Source organism: Poecilia reticulata, linkage group LG5, assembly GCF_000633615.1.
Source record: "Poecilia reticulata strain Guanapo linkage group LG5, Guppy_female_1.0+MT, whole genome shotgun sequence".
NCBI lineage: Eukaryota > Metazoa > Chordata > Actinopteri > Cyprinodontiformes > Poeciliidae > Poecilia > Poecilia reticulata.
This window is the reverse complement of record NC_024335.1, coordinates 25,650,160-25,669,526: the sequence shown is the minus strand read 5'-3', so window position 1 is coordinate 25,669,526 and position 19,367 is coordinate 25,650,160. Positions and strand designations below refer to the sequence as shown.

At 40.7% G+C, this 19,367-nt stretch overlaps 2 protein-coding genes across 3 annotated transcripts in view; both read right to left on the bottom strand.

Annotated features, from left to right (window-relative positions):
• Positions 1-541: 541 nt before the first annotated feature.
• Positions 542-5,802, bottom strand: faim2b (Fas apoptotic inhibitory molecule 2b). Of its 2 annotated transcripts, none has more exons than XM_008410068.2 (12): positions 5,579-5,802; positions 4,596-4,641; positions 4,438-4,505; positions 4,272-4,336; positions 4,113-4,166; positions 3,978-4,028; positions 3,397-3,436; positions 3,255-3,292; positions 3,074-3,161; positions 2,879-2,974; positions 2,591-2,644; positions 542-1,599 (listed from the first exon to the last, which is right to left on the bottom strand). In XM_008410068.2, the coding sequence occupies exons 1-12, from the start codon at positions 5,591-5,593 to the stop codon at positions 1,450-1,452; spliced, it is 765 nt and encodes a 254-aa protein (XP_008408290.1). In that variant the 5' UTR covers positions 5,594-5,802; the 3' UTR covers positions 542-1,449. The 2 variants fall into 2 exon arrangements, with proteins under 2 accessions (XP_008408290.1, XP_008408289.1); XM_008410067.2 differs by having other exon boundaries at positions 4,596-4,644; positions 5,579-5,801.
• Positions 5,803-9,334: 3,532 nt separating this feature from the next.
• The window catches only part of LOC103465341 (nuclear receptor subfamily 1 group D member 1-like), a 13,057-nt gene continuing 3,024 nt past the window's right edge, over positions 9,335-19,367 (bottom strand). Inside the window, exons 2-8 of the mRNA XM_008410066.2 lie at positions 14,080-14,391; positions 13,878-13,966; positions 13,632-13,776; positions 11,355-11,917; positions 11,064-11,249; positions 10,760-10,970; positions 9,335-10,002 (exon numbers count right to left, since the gene is read on the bottom strand). Coding sequence (XP_008408288.1) covers positions 9,806-10,002; positions 10,760-10,970; positions 11,064-11,249; positions 11,355-11,917; positions 13,632-13,776; positions 13,878-13,966; positions 14,080-14,391 — 1,703 coding nt within the window. The 3' untranslated portion in view covers positions 9,335-9,805. The remainder of the gene's footprint in view (positions 10,003-10,759; positions 10,971-11,063; positions 11,250-11,354; positions 11,918-13,631; positions 13,777-13,877; positions 13,967-14,079; positions 14,392-19,367) is intronic.

Below are 19,367 nucleotides of genomic sequence, written 5' to 3'. Positions count from 1 at the left end.
AAAAATAGCATTTCATAATTTACTCCTCACCAAAAATTGGCATTTTTAATGATTTTTATACTATTTACAGAAACATTTTAGCTCCGTCTCATTGTTTTTTTTTATTATTTGAATTTCCTACTGTTGTTAAAATTGGTATATGTCCACATGTGGATGAGCAGGACCTATTTTTTTATATCATATTGTTTTCAGTAGTTTTATTTTGATAAATTTTAAGGTGCAAATTAGATAAATGAGATTGCAAAACATCTTTTTAATCTGTGGTGTCTATAAGGTATGTTTTATACACAATTTTAATACTTTTTGTAATGTTTTAAACATGTTTAATTTCAATCTCCTGCCTTTTTTTTTTTTTTTTTTTTTTTTTAGGTTTCTCTTACTACAGCTATTACTTAAACCTTCTTTTAGCATTTGCTTGGATTAAATTAATGTCCCAAAGCAAAAAAAAAAAAAAAAACCTCACAATATTATAAATGTAGAGTTTGCACTCTGACATCATGTTAACTGGATATGTGATCAGAAAATTGACTGAAAACTTCACTGCTTTGGTTTTCACTTTTTTATTGTTCACACAAACCATACAATGTATGTCATGAGTCAGTTTTTAGTAGAGTCAGAGCATGTACACATAGCTTTTAGTTTGTAAAAATAAAAAATAGTTGCATTCCTCGTTTTTATTCACTAAACCTTCCTCATTCTTACACAGGTCATTAATCTGAGAAGAAAAAATATTTCTATTACATCTAAAAGGCCACATTTAACATTAATTCATAATTTATATTTAGACAGCTCTTACCAGTTAAAAGCACTGTAACATGCTACACACACATTTTCCCTTGTGGTTGAAGTTTGCTCATTTCTCAGGTAAAATACTCAAGTCGATCAAATCTCATCCATAAATTAACAGTGTTCATCAGGAATCGGTTACACACGTACAGTACACAAAATACAGAGCCACGGCATCTAAAATGATTTTTTAATGCTAATACAGGTACAAAAGGTCATCTACATACTCCTTTCAAAATAAGTTGTTGAATAAAATTAGCTGGATCCAAAAGAGCGGTGCATCAGAGCAGATTTGCTGAATCTCAGCCACTGGCTTAGTGGTGTTTAAATGGAAATGGAGCCAGTGAGTCGGTGCTGATCGCTCTGATTGTGAGTGCTTACGCATTTACTGTAGGACTGCAGTCAATACAGAAAACCCACACAACGAATCCCGAACATTTAAACATGGAGGGTCAGAGAGCACTGAACAAATATAAACCACTTCCTTCAGGTGATGCACGTCTTACAGTATGAACCAGCAGCAGGGTGGCAACACTGGGGCTACATGAAGAAGCAATAGACTGATCAGGAACCTGATCCGAGGATTCAGATATCCCCGATTTGTTATTCTACTGCTGGGAATGGACTCTGAGCTGGTTTTGGAGGTTTTCAGCGCCACACGCTTCAATCCCGGCCGGTTCCCGTGAGCTGCAGCAGGAAGCTGAACAGGTAGATGATGTCCAGGTAGAGGCTGAGTGTGGCAAAAATGTATTCCTCTGGACTGATGGCGTAGCGCTTGTTTCCTAGGAGCAGCTGTGTGTCAAAAGCTAAAAACTGCAGCAGGAAAAGACAGGAAGAGGAAATAAGAGTTAAGAACAATAAAAAAAAAAACTTTTCCAACTTTGTGTAAAAGTTCCAGAAGTCTTGAGACTTCTTATTAGGACGTCTCGATATGTGATAGACATTATTCATCAATTCAGGGAAAAAATGATACGTGGTTTTCAAAAGTTTGGTTGGAATCTGTACTTAGGTCCATTTAAAGAGATCCCTCTAATTAAAAGGGAAGTTATGGAGGAAACGGTGTCCACCAGTGTGTAATTTAATCTCAGTAAATGTTCTGTGAAAGCCTCAGAAGTTTATTAGAGAACATTAGAGAGCAAGCAGTGTCATGAAGCCCGAGGAACACAGCAGACGGGTCAGGCAGAGGTTTGTGGAGCAGAGGAGGTTATAAAACAACATCATCAGCTTTGCAGAGCTCATATTTTAACAATCTTTTCAGAATCTAAAAAATGGATTATGGCACAACTCCAGATGAGACCGAAATGTAAACGGTAACACTTTATTTGAAGGGGTGTGCATGAGACTGTCATGACACTGTCATAAATATGACATGACATCTATTATGAACATGAAGAAGTCTTTATGAATGTTTGTGACTGTTGTCATGAAGTGTCATCCGGTAAATAAGGACACTTTTAATGCAAAGTTGCTTTAAAGTGTCATGATTTACCAAATAATACAAAGTTGGCACTTTTAATGGACTTTTAAAAGCAACTTTGCATTACAAGTGTCATTTTTTATCAAATGACTCTTCATGACAACAGTCACAAACATTCATAAAGACTCCTCCGTGTTCATAATAGATGTTACGTCATATATATGACAGTGTCATGTACACCCCTTCAAATAAAGTGTAAACCGTATCACAGTAAACACACCAATCCCACTCATCAAATATAAGAATAATTACCATAATAAACTTTATTTCTGTAGCCACAGCTACGATGATACATTAATGTTTGTGGTTGTATCCTGCCTGACTTACCAGGGTGAAGAGGATGGCTCCTATCACTGCATAGATGGCATGTAACCAGGGAACCTGTGATGCAAGACAACCACCATTACCGAACACAGTCAGCGAGCTAATTCAAGAAGAAGAGTCCAAGATTATCTGCTGGGTCAATCCCCTCTCACTGACGCATACGTGAACACAGCCAGCAGCACCTGAAGCATTAAGCTGCAACTGTTGTTTAACTCATCATTAACCTCGGCTAAATTAGCCTTCTTCTAGAAGACCCCGGATAAAAAAAAGGAGAGAAGAGGGGTGACTTACATATCCGAAGGGGACGACGATGGAGATGGTAATGGCACAGAGCAGCATGACCATGCACAGAGAGAACAGCACGCCCTGGCAGGACGTTACGTCAATCTGTAGCAAAAAAAATTAAAAATTGGAAATTATTCAGTTATTCCACCAAATTACTGCTGTTTGGATAGATGACGGTGAAGCATTTTCTCCTCTGCTCACCTTGCTCTGGAAGCTGAACACAGTGACGGACAGACACACCAGAGCTGTGATTCCCAGACACAGCATCACTGACTTGGTGTTGTAAAAGCTGCAAACATTTCAAAATGATTAGTTTTCCCACCAGCGCAACATCTTACTTTGAAATATATAACACTGCTTCTGCCTGGTAGGTAATATTTACCTTGAAACAAAGCCCATCATGAAGGCCATGCTCAGAGTCTTTGAAGAAAAAAAACAAAAGAGGCAGAGTTACGGTGAAGAGAATGTCAAGGACAGAGAGCAACATTACGAGTTTTATTAACTCTGGGAGAAAAAATACTTACAAAAAGAACTAAAAGAGTAATGTTCCAGGGGAACTGCCTCCTGTTATGAGAAAAGAAAATACGTTGTCATCCTCACCATGAGATCAAATGTAGCTTATTTTTCATGCAAAGTTTCCTCAGCTTCTTTAACAAAGTCGCGACATATCAATATTTATGCTTTTGTGTGCTGATAGGAACATGAATCTACTTTCATGGATTTAAATCACAGTTGCATTCTAGTTGCATTGTATCTAAAAATATATAGATTTGCCTAATTTCACCCTTTAATGTATCTTTGTTTATACAATTTTACCTCTTTAACAGAGTTCACTCAAAACCCCACAGCATTGGGTAAATATGTTGCTAAATGCACAAAATTAAAATTGCAGCCGTTATTTAAGTTTGGTCGCAAAAGTGTCACGTGTCAAATATGATTCACAATATGAGAAGGAGCAAGCCAAATGTTTTAGTATGGCATGCAAACTGAATCCCTAAAATAAAACATTAAAATGTCAAATTAAAAAGAAAAAACAATCATAACAGAGTCAACTCTCTAATATGTCAGGACTAACCAATCAGCGTTTACTGTAAACAGAATTTACCTCAGATCTCCGCAGCAGGACAGAGCAATGTAGGTCGCAAAAAACATAATGCTGTAAAAGCAAGAAAAAAAAAAAGTTAATGGATCATGTAAATAGGCAGCGAGAATAATGATATAATAAAGTATTTTTACTCACTAAGACGCCATGTACAAGCTGGGGTTAGTCTGAATGTAAAACCTCACGGGTGCGCTGAAAAGAAAAGCAGCGGTTGTCTAGATTCGGTTGGTATGTGGATCAATAAACAAAAGAGTTCAGATCATCAGAACAGGAGGAGGAAAACTGAGACCAAATTACCAAAACGTGAAGAGACAAACAATCCCGACAGTCACAGACAGCTGGAGCATGAGGATGGCGTAAACCTGCAGACGGAGGAGGGCTTTGTCAGATTTAGGATTCTTTTTATTTTATTTTTTTCCATTTTATTACGTCGCTTCATTTGACTCAGTCTGCGTTCAGTCACCTTTCTGATGAAAGTCCTCCTGATGGTCTTATCATCCCAGGCAAACTGGGCCTCCATCTCAGGATAACCTGAGACAAAAAAAAAAAGGACATATATTATCATTATCATCCTCTAGCTGCATCATTGCATCGTCTGCAGAGACGGCGTTAGTTCTTCACCTGCAGTTGCTTCCTGGTAGCTGGGAGGCTCATTCTCATTCCCCACCTGCTGGGATACAACAAGAGACAAGCAGGACCATTAAATCCTGGCATCGTCCCACCTGCTCTCAACTCACCGGGAGTTTTAACCGTCTGGAAAAAGTTTCTATGAGTAATTTATGCAAAATAGATCTGACTGCACTTGTTAGATTGGTTTGAAGGTTCATGAGAACCTTCATGTAGGCAAAGGGAGGCCGAAAAACAAAAGGGAGGTGACTTTACAATTATATCGACTATCATTTTTGATGCTTTCTTTGACGTGCCACTTATGTTTGCAATAATTACATAATAACAGCAAAAAGTTTTAACACCATGATGTAATTTTTGACATGTTTATTACTTATAACTACGGAACAAACAAAGGAATTTCCTTAAAAAGATGCTGCACTGAGTAAATATGTGGATTAATATAGTTTAGACTTGTTTAATGTAAATGTGCAACATTTTTTTCTTTTAGAAACGCATCTCTTTGAACATTATAACGAAAGTGACAATTTGAATGCATCAATATTGATACAGAATCTAAAGCATCAAAAGAAAAGTTCAAATCCATGCAGGACCCAGATATCTTGACTCTACCAGTTTCTTTATTCAAACTGGTGAAAAAGGAGATTTAAAACAAAGGAAATAAGACGAGCGTAATCAATGAAAACTGAAAATATGGAATCTCAAAATGCACATAAATATTCGCGGTACGAAAAGTGTAGCAGCATCGGTGCTTACATGATTACGCTCACCACGGATCACAAACCTTTTTTCCCTCACAACAAAAAGGATTTTTTTTTTTAAAAAAGGATGTTTCAAAGCAGAAAGGACTTCAGTAAAGAGATTCTGCATTACCCAGCTCAGATTTTGTCATTTCTTTATCCACATTCACACCCTATTCATGACGTTTTCAAAAAATATGCATCTAGTTCGACGTGAAGCAAAAAGACCTTTGATACCTTTGACTTTTTCATGATTCTCCCTTCGTGCTCCTTTCAGCTGCTGATGCTGAGGAAGGTTTCAGCCTCTTGTGGCGTTTCCTTTTCCTGTTTTGCACTAAGTCGGTTCGCCACTCGACCCTCGTCGCTCTGGTTTTATGGTTCCCTGTGGCTCTGAAACACGCCGACAGTGTGAGCACAGACGCTGTTTGTGGAGGAGTTGACGCTCTGAATTTGTGCGGATTACGCAGCTTTATAGGCCTTCGTTAATCTCTCGCTAACCCTGATCCCTCTCCCCCCATGTGCCTGATCACCTCGCTCTAGCACTCTCCAGGTAGATCCAGCCCGGCTGGACCAGCGCGTTTTCCAAATACGAGTAGTTATTTATGTCCCTGACCCTCTTAGCTGAGTTTAGATCTCTAATTGTTTTTACTGCTCACCAGGTAGACTTAAATGACTTAAAATACTGAACTACACCAGCATTGCATAATGTTCTACTCCACAAAATATAAGCAAATACCGATTTGGATACCACTTTACAAAAAGGCTCCTCTTATAGATGGCTAATAAGTAGATTATAGATATGTTCTTAATTAATCTATAAACACTTTATAAATGATTAATAGCTGTTTATTATGCATTAATTAAGGGTGAGAAACGGACAAATCTTCCAGTTTCTTGCCAAACAGTGAGCCGAGTCTGTTCACCTCTACATTTTATCCAGAGTTGTTGTACTAAACATTTCAGACTGCCTTTTAAGCACAATTAGCATTTTAAACTTTTTTTTGGCATATAATCTCCTTCTCATACTTAATTCTTGCATAATAAACAGTTACTAATTATTTACAGTGTTTATAAATGAATGGATAGCATAGCTATAAACTATTTATTAGCTATCTGGTGGTACCCAGATTTGATATTTATATCACCTTTTACATTAATGTTTGATACTATGGCTTTGAGATAAAAGTAATAATCAGTGCATGATGTTTCTTCAGCTTATCATTTGCACATTTTGCTCCTCATTTCACATTTATTGTCAAACATAAACGAATGTCTGCAGTACATATTTATTAGTAGAGCATCACCCTATTGCTGTCCTGTCAGTGCTATTGTTGTCGATGTTTTGCAATGAAAACTGTAAAAATAGCCAGTGTGGCAAAGTGGGAAGGGAGTCCAGCTTTAGATAGATTCTGGAAAGTTTAATTTTAGCATCTTGTACACAAATGACATCATGTTTTGTGTAACAGACAGCTTTGGTAACAGGCACGACAAAGTAATGGGTGTGTGAGGTTAAGATCATTATGAAGTTCACATTAGAAGATTTACCTAAAAGGATTCTGCTTTTGTCTGCTTGTAATCCTTTGCACTGTGCTAAAACAATCATACAGCAAAAGAAAAAGGGAGAAAATATTTGATATTATTTTACATGGTAGTACACTTATAATAGTATAAGTTACAAATATAAGAACAATGATAAAATAGTATTATAGGAAGCATTTTACAACAACTGCATAATAACAGTAATAAAATAATAATAATAATAATAATAATAATAATAATAATAATAATAATAATAATACATATAATAGTAATTTCAAGTGTCAACAAACATATAAAATACTCTTTAAGAATTACATTAAATGGTGATTTTATGGTGCAGCAGTCCTAATATGACTTAACATGACCTGGAATGAAACTCGTCATAAAAGCTCAGTCTTCTGCTGTCCTCTAGTTTGTCCACTAGAGGACAGCAACCCAGTCCATCAAGCTTGTGTTTTTTATTTCCATTAATGACCACCAGATGGCAGCAAAAGAAAAAAAACAACCCAGTCCATCAAGCTTGTGATTTTTATTCCCATTAATGACCACCAGATGGCAGCAGAGGATAATCAAGGCATCTATTCTTTTGTAAACTGGCAGCTGGGGACAAATAAATGTATTTATATTAATGTGAATTGAATTAATTTAAGCGCAAGGAAAATTAATTGAATTAGTTTAAGTAGAAATGGCATGAACTGAAATAATGAACTGAAATGTCAAGAATTAAACCGAACCGGATGCAACTAAAACCAAATGGATGTAATAAAGCTGAAGTTAGGCACTTCCCCTTGGACCTAAATATGTTTAGTATAACATATTACTTGAGTCAAACTTTATTTATTCACACACATAAAAAATGTGCGGTACATCAGAAAATAAAGCGCTGCTGTTGCAATAAATTGTGTTATTATATGAATCTCCTGCACCAGAATTAAAATGACTGAATCTAAATCTGAAACGTGTTTTTTCTATTCCGGTCCTGTCCAGCAGGTGGCAGATGAAGACCTAAAATATATCAGCTTATCACTGCTGAAGATCACCAGTAATGTGCTCTAATGCAGAAATTGGAATATAAAATAGTACTTGTAATAGCGCCTGTCTGTTTTCCATTACATTAAGGAATGTTCATCATTCACATTAAGAACTGTATTACTTCTAAAACTTTTTTTTTTTCTTCTCCAATCCATGTTTCTTCTCCAATCACTGACTGATTCTGGTACTTGGATTACTTAAATGCTAAAGTTTGGTGCAGTCAGGTGACATTCCCCTAATGAGACTGTCAATCTGCTTTCTGTAGAAATGCGTGCATGTATCTGATGGTATACTACTTAAGAGGTTAGTCATTTCCTACCCATGCATTTAAAAAAAAAAAGTTAATGCCAGTGAGTCATTAATAGGGCTTCTGGAGGGCAGAGTTGCTGTTTATGGAAACTGTCCCTAAACATTTCCAGTGAGAGGACATTCTGTTCTGAAGCTACGCAAGCTTCTCTTCTCGCCGTTTCATGGTCAGTCTATTCGCATCATGAACGCCATGAAGACATTTGAGTCCCTAATTAACCTGCAGCGCAACTGGCATTTCACTGGCATATGAGTTTTCCATTAATCCGTTTATTTGTGGTCCTTTCCTCCTCTCTACAAAATGTTCCTGTGCGCTATTTGTACGTCACATTCTGACTTGTAATTAAAGAAATATGACATCTTTGAGTTGACCTGGTATTGCTAGCACACTTAAAGATCAGGTGATGTCTCCCTTTTAGAGGGGACAACAAAAAAAAAAAAAGGAAAACCTAATGACTGTCAGATCTGAAGCACGATTGGCTGATTGGCTCAGTTGCTAGGCTACAGATCTATGGGTATGTCTCTGCATCAGAGGGAAAAGACGACAAGCACAAAGAGAAATGCTATATAATATTTTTTAATAGTGGTTCTCTATGCCGCGACTATAGACATTTACAAAATATACATAAGCTGATGATGTCAGTGACGATACATTTATTTCAGGTGCATCTCTCCAAATAAAAGCTATAACCTCGAAGCACATGATGGGAGTCCTCTATAAAGCAATCTGGCAGCTTTCAATAGTTCAATTTTACATATACATCTATCTGCATCTAGCAATGAAGCAACTACAAGTTCTGTACAAAATGTACAACAGAACACCTTAACATATACATATATCCATTCAAAAGTGGTCTAAAATGACCAATATTTATAGCGTGTATAAATACAACTCATTCCTTAAAAATATCAAACATATCTCGATCACAAATGGATGATTTCAGTAAAGATTTCCCACATGACATGTGAAAATAGCTTATTTCATTTCGACATGGGCAAGCACAAACAGCGCTTCTAACTGGATGTTAGAAATGGTCTTTGCTAGGACAAACTTTATATTCAGATACATTTTTTTTATACATGGGAAGAGCATAATAAGAAGTTTGTATTGGCAAATGTTTTTTTATCTCAAAAGTGTGTGCTTTCTTCTTGTTAGCTTTATGAGCTGGGACAGGAGAACACAGACGCATGAGCAACAACAAGCTCTGTCCTTTTTTTTTCTTCTTCTTCTTTCCTTTTGGTCTTCGGTAGAAAAAGTTTGCTTCTGATAAAAACCAGAAGCCGAGCGAGGGGAAAGGTGACGGTTTGACACCGACTCGAAGAAACTCATGGAAGAATACAGTCTGTTTCTTCTTGGCAGTCCAGCTGGAAGCTCTAAAGTTGAGGAGCCTTCACCTCCTGTTGTGCTGATGTTCTCCGGTGTTTTTCCACTCCTCGCCCCCCCCAGGGTTAAACTTGGCACGGCTCCTGAAACAGCTGTCCGTCATGCAGAGGCCACCGTGCTCAATCTGGCAACCCAGGCTCACACGGAGAGCAGAGAGGACCCCGGAAGCGGATAACCTCGTGACTCTGCCATGAAACGTTAACTTATGGGTCTATGCGGAAAGCTAATAGCTTCTCCGAGTGCTGATTGTTCAGTGTGCGCAGGTCCGGCAGGCGCAGCAGCAACTTCGGGAAGAGCGTGCCGTCATCCGGCCGGCGACTGGTGATGAGCGAACGCAGAGCCTTTATGAGGTTTTCCTGCAGCTGCTCCACTGCTCCCACCTCTACAATACCGGAGCGGTCTGGGGGGGGGAAAAAAAAGAGAAGAAAGAAACATTAAGTCTGTGAAAATGCGTTTTTATAAGGGATGTCCCGATCAGGTCTCAAGTATCTGAAGAGGTGCTGATCACCAAGCTCAATTCCTTAAACACTGTCTGCAAAAGTTTATGTTGGCTCCATCAAACCTGAACTTTATGTCTCATTTAAAAAAAAAATCTTTTTCTGAATAGTTTGCAAATATGTTCATAAATAGCAAAATATCTGTACGTTTTCCACCTTCGGCGATGACGTTTCTGTCTGTATCAACTTTCAGAGTAAGGAGAGTAGAAAGCAGCTGACACATCGCTTGTTAAAAAGTACGACGTTCAAAGCAGAGCAGTACGCTTCTGAAGCACAAAAACAACCTTTTTTTTTATGTTTTGTGCAAACGATCAACAACAAAATATGATAGCAGCTAAAAGATCAAAGTTGTGTCAAATTAAAGAGTTTACATGCTAGTATTAGACTAGCGCCTCAGCAAACTGCTCTGCACAAAAACACTGTCACCAGGAACAAAGTGCTGGTTTATTGAGGATCTTTATATTGAAATGCTAATTTATTTGAGTAAATTAGTTCAAAACGCTAACTCAAATGTTAATGTTTAATATAGTTATCGATGATTATTAAAACTCACAATTTAGAGCTGGACTGGAATCATACAAACTAAAGGAAAACCTGACTGAGGCATCCCTTTTTAGAATTTACAAAGCGCTTGTAGTCATGCAAGCATCTCTAACGTACCAGCAGACACCAGAACAACTGCCATGAAAAGAGCCATCTCGTCTTGTTCCAAGCCCAGAGATCCCAGCTTCTCGCTGAAGTCAAACATGGCGTCGAGCAGGGAGCCCATACCCAGAGCCCTCAGCGACGCCAGCGAGTACGTTTGTCCGTTAAGAAAGGTCACCGTCCTCTCTTTGGGTTCGAACAAGGAGCAGAACCTCACCATAAGAACCTGTGGACAGAAGACGACCCGGTCAGCACCAGAATGGACGGTGCGAAGGGAACCGGAGGACAGACTCGGGGGCGTTAACGCAGGTGGACGTACCTGGAAAGTGCCAGATTTGAGCAGCATGACCTGGTCGTGCTGGCTCAGCATTTGGAAGCCTGGGATGCTCTTCGCAAACTCCACCACTTCTTTAACAGCCGGGGTGAAGCACTGGGAGAACGACTCCCACACCTCCTGGCTGGAGCGACTGGCCGGAGCCACGGGACACGAATTGAGAGGGCACGCCTGCAGAAAGCAGAAAACAGACGAGTATTAGGAATAGTAATATTCGATTGACCCTGAACTGATTTTTATTGATTTAACCAGCACGAAAAAAAAAATGAGACTCACAAGCACTTTGGCGCCTCCGTTCAGCTTCCAGGGGCAGGATGTTGGGTTCTGGTTATCTCTATCTGGCATGACCCCATGACTGGCGAAGGTCTGAGACGATAAGCTGCCACTAACTGGACATTGGTTCTGATTGGAGGAGAAGGAGTAGTTGGCGTTGCCGACATTTGTGCTTGTGGAGCTTGCACTGCTGCAGGGAGAAGCTGGGAAGTTGGCAGCCAGATGGTAGCTGGTCGAGACATTTTGCTGCTCCACCTGAACCCTGTACTGCGCTGGGTTCAGGTTCTGCTGAACGGACGGGCCGGCTTCCTGCACCATTCCGCTCTGGAAAGACGGAGTTCCCAGGCAGCTGCTGCTGCCTGCCGCCGTTTTGAGTGGCTTCTCTTCGCTGGGGTAAGACTGCGGTAGAGAACAGGATCCGGTGTTGGTCTGGTGGAGCGGACTGCAGGGGCCGTCGGAGGGAGGCGGCACCTCCATCTCCGGTCCGTTGAGACTGTTCATGTAGCTCTGCATCTCATCCATTAGTCTCTGCTTCTCCCGCTTGGGAATACGCCCAAAACGCACCGCTGAGGAGGAAGAAAACAAGACAAAGCGTCTTCTGTTAGCATAAACTGATGCAGCCCATAATATTACAGCGGTAGCCTCTATAACTAATGAATTTACCCTCTGAAAGCCTGGTAAAAAAAAGTATAATTATATGTTAAATTATCATCTGAAGAGATGGGAATGTTCAGTGGATGGTATTGACAAAACAAAAAAATGGTATTCAAACACTGGATATATTTAATCGATTTATTTATTTTTATCTTCCCCCTTTGTATCACAATCGATAGTAAACATCTAAACTCTTTTAGGGGGGCAGAGGTCTCCAAAATATTCACACACAACTGATACGAGGTTGGAAATGTACACATAATGCTGCTTAGCGATAAATAAATGCATCCTAAATCTGAAACTCGAGCACTATCCTGAACATATTCCTGATCGGCGGTCCTTCACTCCATCACAGCTGTTGCACCACAGATTGAGAAACCTTCACGTCTGCCCGTCTCGTTCTCCTCTTTGCCTTTTGCAGCGCTCCCCTCCCCCTCTGTCAGTGGTGCACCTTCACTGGCTGTCCTATTTATAGTCTCCGCCCTCGCCCCCTCTGCACATTTTCTCCCTGTTTTCGTCTTTCAGATGAGCTACTCTGTGAAAGTAGGTCACTGGGTCAAAAACATTGAACCTGGTGTCATTAGTGAGGTGACAACGTGAATGAGGGTTGAAGACAAGGGGGCAGGTGTGATTGGCTGAAAGGACAAAAGGTCAGAGGTGGGCTAAAGTGGGCTAAAAATGTGAATAAAAGCAGCTTTTCCTCATTAGAGTGTGCATAGTTAAAATAAAAATATGGATATAAATACAGCTTGGTCAGGTTGCAGTTTGATAAATTAGCAGATTTTCTTGCTTTGGCTCTTTTTTTTGGGTCAACTAAAAATATTTGCTCCAGAAAAAAAAAAAAATGATTTATCATCACCTAGTTTAGCTATTCCCCAAAGGACTGAAGTGTTGCAGTGGGAAAAAATGCAGAAGGGCAGTTTCAAAGGAGTTATACATTATTCTATAGGTAAGCTATGGACGGTTTAATGATTAACAAGACAGGATAACAATATGTCGCAGATGATTGCCCGCAAAGACTGTAAATCATGCTGACCACGAGGGCGGTAATCAGCTGCTTTGTGTCCCAGTTTTAAAAAGTAAACTCTCTTTTTCGCTGTTTGAGCAAAACTGGAGACGACAGGGACACTAAAGCTCCTCTCGCCATAAATCAGAGAGGAGTGAGGAGAGGAAGGAGAGGACAAAAGGAGGACAATGGAGGGAAAAAAGGGGGGAAGACAGAATCTGGCTTGTTTTCATTAAAACATGGAAGATCAACAACAACGCAACACCAACCGTGTTATCTGACCTCATAGTTTCCACATGTGTACTTGCAAAAGTATTAATACCTCATAAACTTTAGAAGATTTTCTCACATTACAGCCCAAACTTCAATCAACATTATTGGCCTTTCATGTGATAGGCTGTTACAAAGTGCTGCATATTTTTGTGAAGTGAAAGGAAAACAATTTGTGATATTAAAAATCCATTGCAAACAAAAACCTGCAAGGTACGCATCATGACGTAGTAATCTCCCCTTATTATTATTTTTTTCCATTTCTACATGTGATCTCATGAAATGCCAACAAATGTACATAAAAAATTATGGTAGAGGGATATAATTTAAAAATAGACCATGTCGCTCACCATCTCGGGACATGCCCACAGAGAGACACTTCTTGAAGCGACAGTGCTGGCACCGGTTACGGTTCATGCGCATGATGAGACAGTTCTCGTTCTTCACGCACATCTTGTAGTGGATGTTCTGCTGAATGCTGCGTCTGAAGAACCCCTGGAGACAGAACACAAAAAGAGTGAGAACAAATACTTTCGAGGACACCTTGAATTCTTGTAGCTCAAACGGGCAGCGGGGCGTCTCGCTTCTCGTCGTACCTTGCAGCCCTCGCAGGCGTGGACACCATAGTGGAAGCCGGACGCGATGTCCCCACACACCTTGCATAACAGCACCATTCCCCCAGTCTCTGCAAACAAAAACAAATTCAACGTCAGACAGAGGAAAGACGAACAATGACAAACCGCAGACAGTGACGAGGCGAGCAACGAGAACCGGAGGAGTGGAAATGCGAGAACTCACTGGTGAACGTCCCGGTGAAACTGCAGGACCGTTTGGCAGCTGTGGCGTGGCTGTAGGTCGCCGACGACGCCGTGGTAATGTGAGCGACGGGAGCATTGCTCACTTCCGGGAACTGAAAGACCCTTTTGGGGGAAACGGTTCCTCTGCCATGGTTGCGTCTCTGCTTCAGCACCCCGATCTCCTGGAAGGAGACCCCCTCCGGGGACGAGGGCTGAGAGTGGGAGGACGGCGACTGGGTCTGGTATCCGCTGGACGGGCTTCCAGGACTCGGGCTGGCACTGCCGGATGAGCCGGCGTACAGGATGACGCCACCTGGAGGAGGGGAGCACATGGAGTTGGAAACTTAGTTTGACCCCCTCAGTGTTTATCTGGGTCACTGCTCACACACACCATGTAGGTGAGAGTGCGAGAAGTTCAGCAATGCTCTCCTTTGACGCGCAGAGCTCTCTTGGCAGACGTTCAGGGAGCGCAAACAACACTGCGACCGTGTTGGAACAGCTTGAAATCTGATCCAATGAATATTTCAGAATAATAGTAAAAAAAAAAAAAAAACCCTGTCACACTACAGTAACAACTAGTCTGATCTGGATATTTGAGAAAAGGAGTCCCAAGGTGTCAAACCAGAATGACAGGACCATTAAAGCATGAAAAACAATCTGTGTCGTGTGAACTAGAAGAACCTCTCAAACAATGATCGTTAAAAGAGCGATCTCGTGAAATGAAATGTGATGATCCTAAGATCTTTATCTCATAGCTGACACACACGCTCAACAGTGCATCTCTCTCGGTTGAAGAGCTTCAAGATCTTTTTTTTTTTTTACTGTTGATAAAGTAGCCTCCAGGATGTCACATCGCATTTTAAAAAGAGAGGCTTGTGGAGTAAATATATACGCATAGTGTCGTATCACACAATGACAGAAAGTCACAACACGTTAGTGACTGCAGCCTCAGATGCTCATAAACGGAGCCTTTGTTTATGGATGTCACATCAGATCGGAAATGCCCTGTTACCCCCCCCCACACACACACCCTCGCCCTCCTCCACCCCCTTCCGCCCCGCCCTGACGCCTGCTTTGTTTCGCAGACGGCATTCTTCCCCCGCAGGATGAAAGACGGCCCCTCACGTGCAGCTCGCTCCCTGCCAGCTTGCTTTCAGAGACGAGTCTTTTCTGCACTCCCTCTTTTTTTTTTTCTCTCTTTTTTTTTTTTTCCTCCCTCCTGCACCCTCCCATCCTCTCTGTCCTCCCTCTCTCCCTCCCTCCCTTTAGCTCTGGGCATGCAAACCCATCTATCCGCCAGCCACCTGACCAGGAGCTCACATGGACTCTTGACACAGTTCCCGCCTGGCTCACAAGGCTCTTTGCGCAGTCCCGTGTAGACAACAACAGCAGCAGCAGCAGCATGACAAGCGCCGGGGCAGATCACGTTTGGAATAGAGGAGGCTTATAATGCTGTGATTACAGAGAGCGAGGGAGGAAAGTGAGGACACAGCCACCTTATACGCTCATAAAACAGCCATGACAAAATGTGCGGAGGCATCACGGCTGTTTTTGTGTCCTCATGTTAACCTGGAAGCATTAAAAAAATCTATCAGGGAATTAAAAAAACCGAGTGGCAAATTAAAAATATACAGACATTTGTTCCTATTTTTGTTTGTGCTCATTTATTTTTACAGCTGGATTAGAAGGATATGTTTTAAAAAAACAAACACTTGTCCTGTCTCACCAAGTGTTTGGTTTTGATGCAGGTAGAATAAACTTTGTCACGCTTTTAGTTATTTCCTTAAAAACCTGCTGGATGGATTAAATAATATGATGCTTTGTGGTTAAGATTATTATATAACCACAAACAGTTAACGTAGCAAATGTGATACAATTTTTTTTTTTATAAAATGTGTTTGAAAAGGTGCTCACTTTATTGTCTTGATGTATTATTAGGTCGGATCAGGCATGTTAAACTGCACCTACTTTTCCACACGATGCACATACTAAATCATTTTGACATAAGAGAAATAAAACATATTGATATAAATTTAAAGGAAATACATTTGTAATTAATTCTGTTTATTTCTCTGTTGCAGCTGGGTTTCAATGAGAGGTGGACACATAGGGACTCCCCAGATATAATCCTTCACATCACTTTAGTTGTGAATATTTCTTTGAAACAGTTGACACCTTCCTTGAAAACTTGCGGTACACATTTTAAGGCTCCATAAAACGGCACAGTATTATTTAATTGTGACAAATATTTTCCTAATGCACACAAAATCTGTTTGGTTTTGATTATTTACATCACTTCAAAAGCCTAACCATCGATTTTGATGCACCCAGTTGTGAGCAAGAGCGAGACCTAAAGTGAACTTGGCGTAGACCTACTTTTACTTTTAACCTACTTTTCATTTTAAACTGTACTATAAATGAAATACAGAAAAAAACACTGCATGCAAATATTTCTGTTTACGCTCCGTTTTAACTGCTGGATTACTCAGCAGTAAAACAGGCGTATAAACATGTAAAGAGACTTTTCACATTATTCCTCAAAGCAGTCCTTCTTAAGGTTGACTGGCGGCCGTGACTCACGCTTTGGAAACATGTTGGACAGGTTTGAAGCATCGCTCAAAACAGAAATCTGCACTGTGCTGCTAAACGGGTTACTGAAACCCAGACTGGGAAACAGGAGATGTCTGGAGTAACTTATCTGAAGAGGCAACACCCCGATCAGCAATGCAATTCTCTGCAAGTCTCTTGTGTTTTCTTTCCCTTCGGGATCACGTGCAACATTTCTGTTTAGCTCCAAGTGGAGTTCCCACGTGAGGTGCTTTGGGCTTGCCGCCTCATGTGTGGCAGCAGCTTTGGCATCAGACGCAGATGTTTGCCTGCACACCTCATTGTTTTTGTTGTGCGTGGCAATAATAAAGTTATATGGAGGTTAGCCGATCTAAGGGTCATGTCTTGTTTGCACACAAGCGCGCCACTCCCACATTTCAAATTCCCGTTCCCTCCCACCCAGAGTAAAAACATTCCACGTTCTGACTGCTTCCTTGAATGCGATGTGACTGGGTGACAGAGTGAACTGCAGGACTTGAACGGGTGCCAGACGCAGACACAGGTAACAACATGTGAGCTGTTTTTAGGAAACACGGCATAAACAGTTTCCTTTAATGCCCCACCTTCATAACTTCTCTCCATGACGAGGACCCACCCCCGAGTGTGGGAGCCAAACTGTACAAACATCCGCCCACAAGTCATGTTGGGGTGGGAGATGCCCCCTTTCACTTCTCTAGCCAGGCCCTTTTTTGCATGGTTGCTAAGCTTCGCTCCACGTGAAACAGCTGGCCCCACCGTCACGTGAGGAAGGGCGATCCAGGCGATAGCCCTCAGCGGACATCAGCCTGTTTTTTCCCCCCTCTTCAACACAATAACATTTCAAAAGATCTTCTACGACTGAAATTTTTTATTTTTTTTAATCTTGCTTTAAAGTGAATGAGCCACACATTTATTTGTGAAGAACTAAATCTGGTGTTGTGTTTCTTCGGCTTGTTATTGTAGGAACTCATCACAACTCGTCACAATTTTTTTTTATGAAGAGGCGATCTACGTTTTTCAGGAGTCCCTTCTGTCAGCTCAAAGAGTCACCTTTTGTTCAGATAAAACAACAAAACCTTCAGATTACAGTCATACTTCTCATTCCTCTTCTACAGAAATGCAACCTAACTCAGAGTTTAGTCAGCCAACCTCTACACCACCCACATGCTTTGTAGTTATTCAGTCTAATCATCAACCAGCAAAGCTGTAAAAAAAACAAACAAAAAAACCACCTACGGCTTGTACACAGAGCAGGAATCATTCACTGAAACACTCATTGATAAATACAGTTTGACAGCTGAGCTCAGAAAATCCTGTTAATCTCTGAAAACATGTTAAATGGTAAAAAAGTTGACAAAATAATAACATGTTCATGATGGCACATCCGTGTGCTTAAGGTGAAATTTAATTGCTCTACAGGATTAAAACTGTGGCTGTCGAAAAAAAGGATGAACTTTCCTCCTTCCAGCTACTTGTTATTAAAGATCCCTTGATAATTGACATTTGCTGTAAATTGGTGATTTATAAAATACACTGACCTGAGTTGAATTGAACTTAGAAAACAAATGGCATTTTGTGATATGGGTAACATGGCTCACTGCCCAGGGCGGCACAGTCCTGGGCGTGGCATTAGGGCTTCATCGTTGCTTAAAGAAAAATTATCTCTCAGTTGCGCCCGGTGCTTGTTAGCTGTATAGTACAATGTGAGTCCTGTAATAAAATGCGACTGTAGCTGCAACTATTGAAGCTAATGATTTAGTAAAGGATAATTTCACTCATTTTTAGAAAATTAGCACTACTTAGTCAACCTGAATAACTGTTAAATCATAAAATACCTGTAATCAACCACGTTTGTTTATTTTAATTTCACTACCCGTATCCAGGTCTAATTGCTGCCAGACCCGTTGGAAAAAAAGAGCTGCCACAGTCTGACGGCGTGAAGTAGATCTAAATACCGGAAAAGGCAACATATTATGGTTCAGTCTAAAGAAATCCAACCTGCTTTCTGTCAGAATATCCTGAAGCAGAACGTCAGCCCGTCAGTTCATGACCTTCAGCTCATGACTTAGGTTAAGTGGAATAATTACTACAAAATGCTTGACAGAAGCAGCAGCTGCCAACAGTGGCACAAACAGCTTTTAGGTTAAGGAGGTAATTATTTCTTCACATGGGGCCAGGCTGATTTGAATAGTTTTATTCCCTTAATAAATGGTATCACTTTTTTTTAAAGTGCATTTTTTTTATGGAAACTATCATTAAAGGCTAAATAATTTGATCAGCAAACCAATATATGGCACTGTTATATTCTAACAAGAATATGACACAACTACCTCTGTGTTATCAGATAGGCCTATAGTTGTGCTGTTTTTTTCTATAGCCTACTTTGGTTGCGGTTTCATTTTTGCATTGAATGTGTCGTATTGAAACATAAATGGCGGTTGCCTGTTGAGCTATATCTGGGTTAATATGTCCTTTCACGATTTCATTCAGTGTGTCAAGACTGAAACCCAACTCTCCTTACTTCCACGAAGAGCGGCCATCAAACTGGTAGCGGCCCAGTAACACACGGCAGACTGGGAAGGCTGCAGTACCCCTCTGACCCACTGACCAATCTATCAGCAAAACACACAGGAATTCCCTGCGCGCGAGCTGAGAGCGCGAGCAGCTTGCGCGCGGCAGAGGAAGGGCGGGAGGAGGCGGTGG